General features: G+C 56.4%; 1 protein-coding gene across 1 annotated transcript in view; it reads right to left on the bottom strand.

Moving 5' to 3' along the window:
- EMH_0016710 (uncharacterized protein) overlaps positions 1-599 on the bottom strand; it is a gene marked incomplete at both ends in the record, with an annotated part of 12,449 nt that overhangs the window by 7,035 nt on the left and 4,815 nt on the right. Inside the window, one exon of the mRNA XM_013500708.1 lies at positions 433-599. Coding sequence (XP_013356162.1) covers positions 433-599 — 167 coding nt within the window. The remainder of the gene's footprint in view (positions 1-432) is intronic.

Raw genomic sequence — 599 nt, 5'->3', positions numbered from 1 at the left:
AGCAGCAGCAGCAGCAGCAGCAGCAGCAGCAGCACCAGCAGCAGCAGCAGCAGCAGCAGCAGCAGCAGCGAGAGAGAGATAGGAAAGGAAGAGATTGACAGCTGGACGAGAAAGCAGCAGACACACAAACTACACAACACGAGGAAGAGGTAGACGCATGCAGGCAGCAGCAGCAGCAACAGCAGCAGAAGATAGAGAAACTGCAGCAGCAGAGGACAGCTAAGCAGCAGCAGCAGAAGAGACACGAGCAGCAGCAACAGAAGTAACTGCAGCAGCAGCAGTGGCAGCACGCGGAGCGAAGGGTACCTGGCTAGCTACAGCTAGCTAGCTACAGCTAGCTAGCTACAGCTAGCTAGCTACAGCTAGCTAACACCAGCTATCTAGCTAGCTGCAGCTAGCTAGCTACAGCTAGCTAATAGAGAGGGGGCGTACCTTGTCTGTCTTCCCTGAACTCTAGTTTTTGCCCATAGGCAGCAAAGGGGTCCTCAGGAGCTTCCTTTTCTTTTGCTGCTGCTGCTGCTGCTGCTGCTGCTGCGGGCTTGGGTGCTGCAGGCTTGGCAGGCCGCTGCTGCTGTTGCTGCCGCTGCTGCTGCTGCTGT

This window comes from Eimeria mitis, genomic scaffold (genome assembly GCF_000499745.2).
Source record: "Eimeria mitis Houghton genomic scaffold, Emh_scaff576, whole genome shotgun sequence".
In the NCBI taxonomy this organism is placed as follows: Eukaryota; Apicomplexa; class Conoidasida; order Eucoccidiorida; family Eimeriidae; genus Eimeria; species Eimeria mitis.
This window is presented reverse-complemented; position numbering and strand designations above follow the sequence as displayed.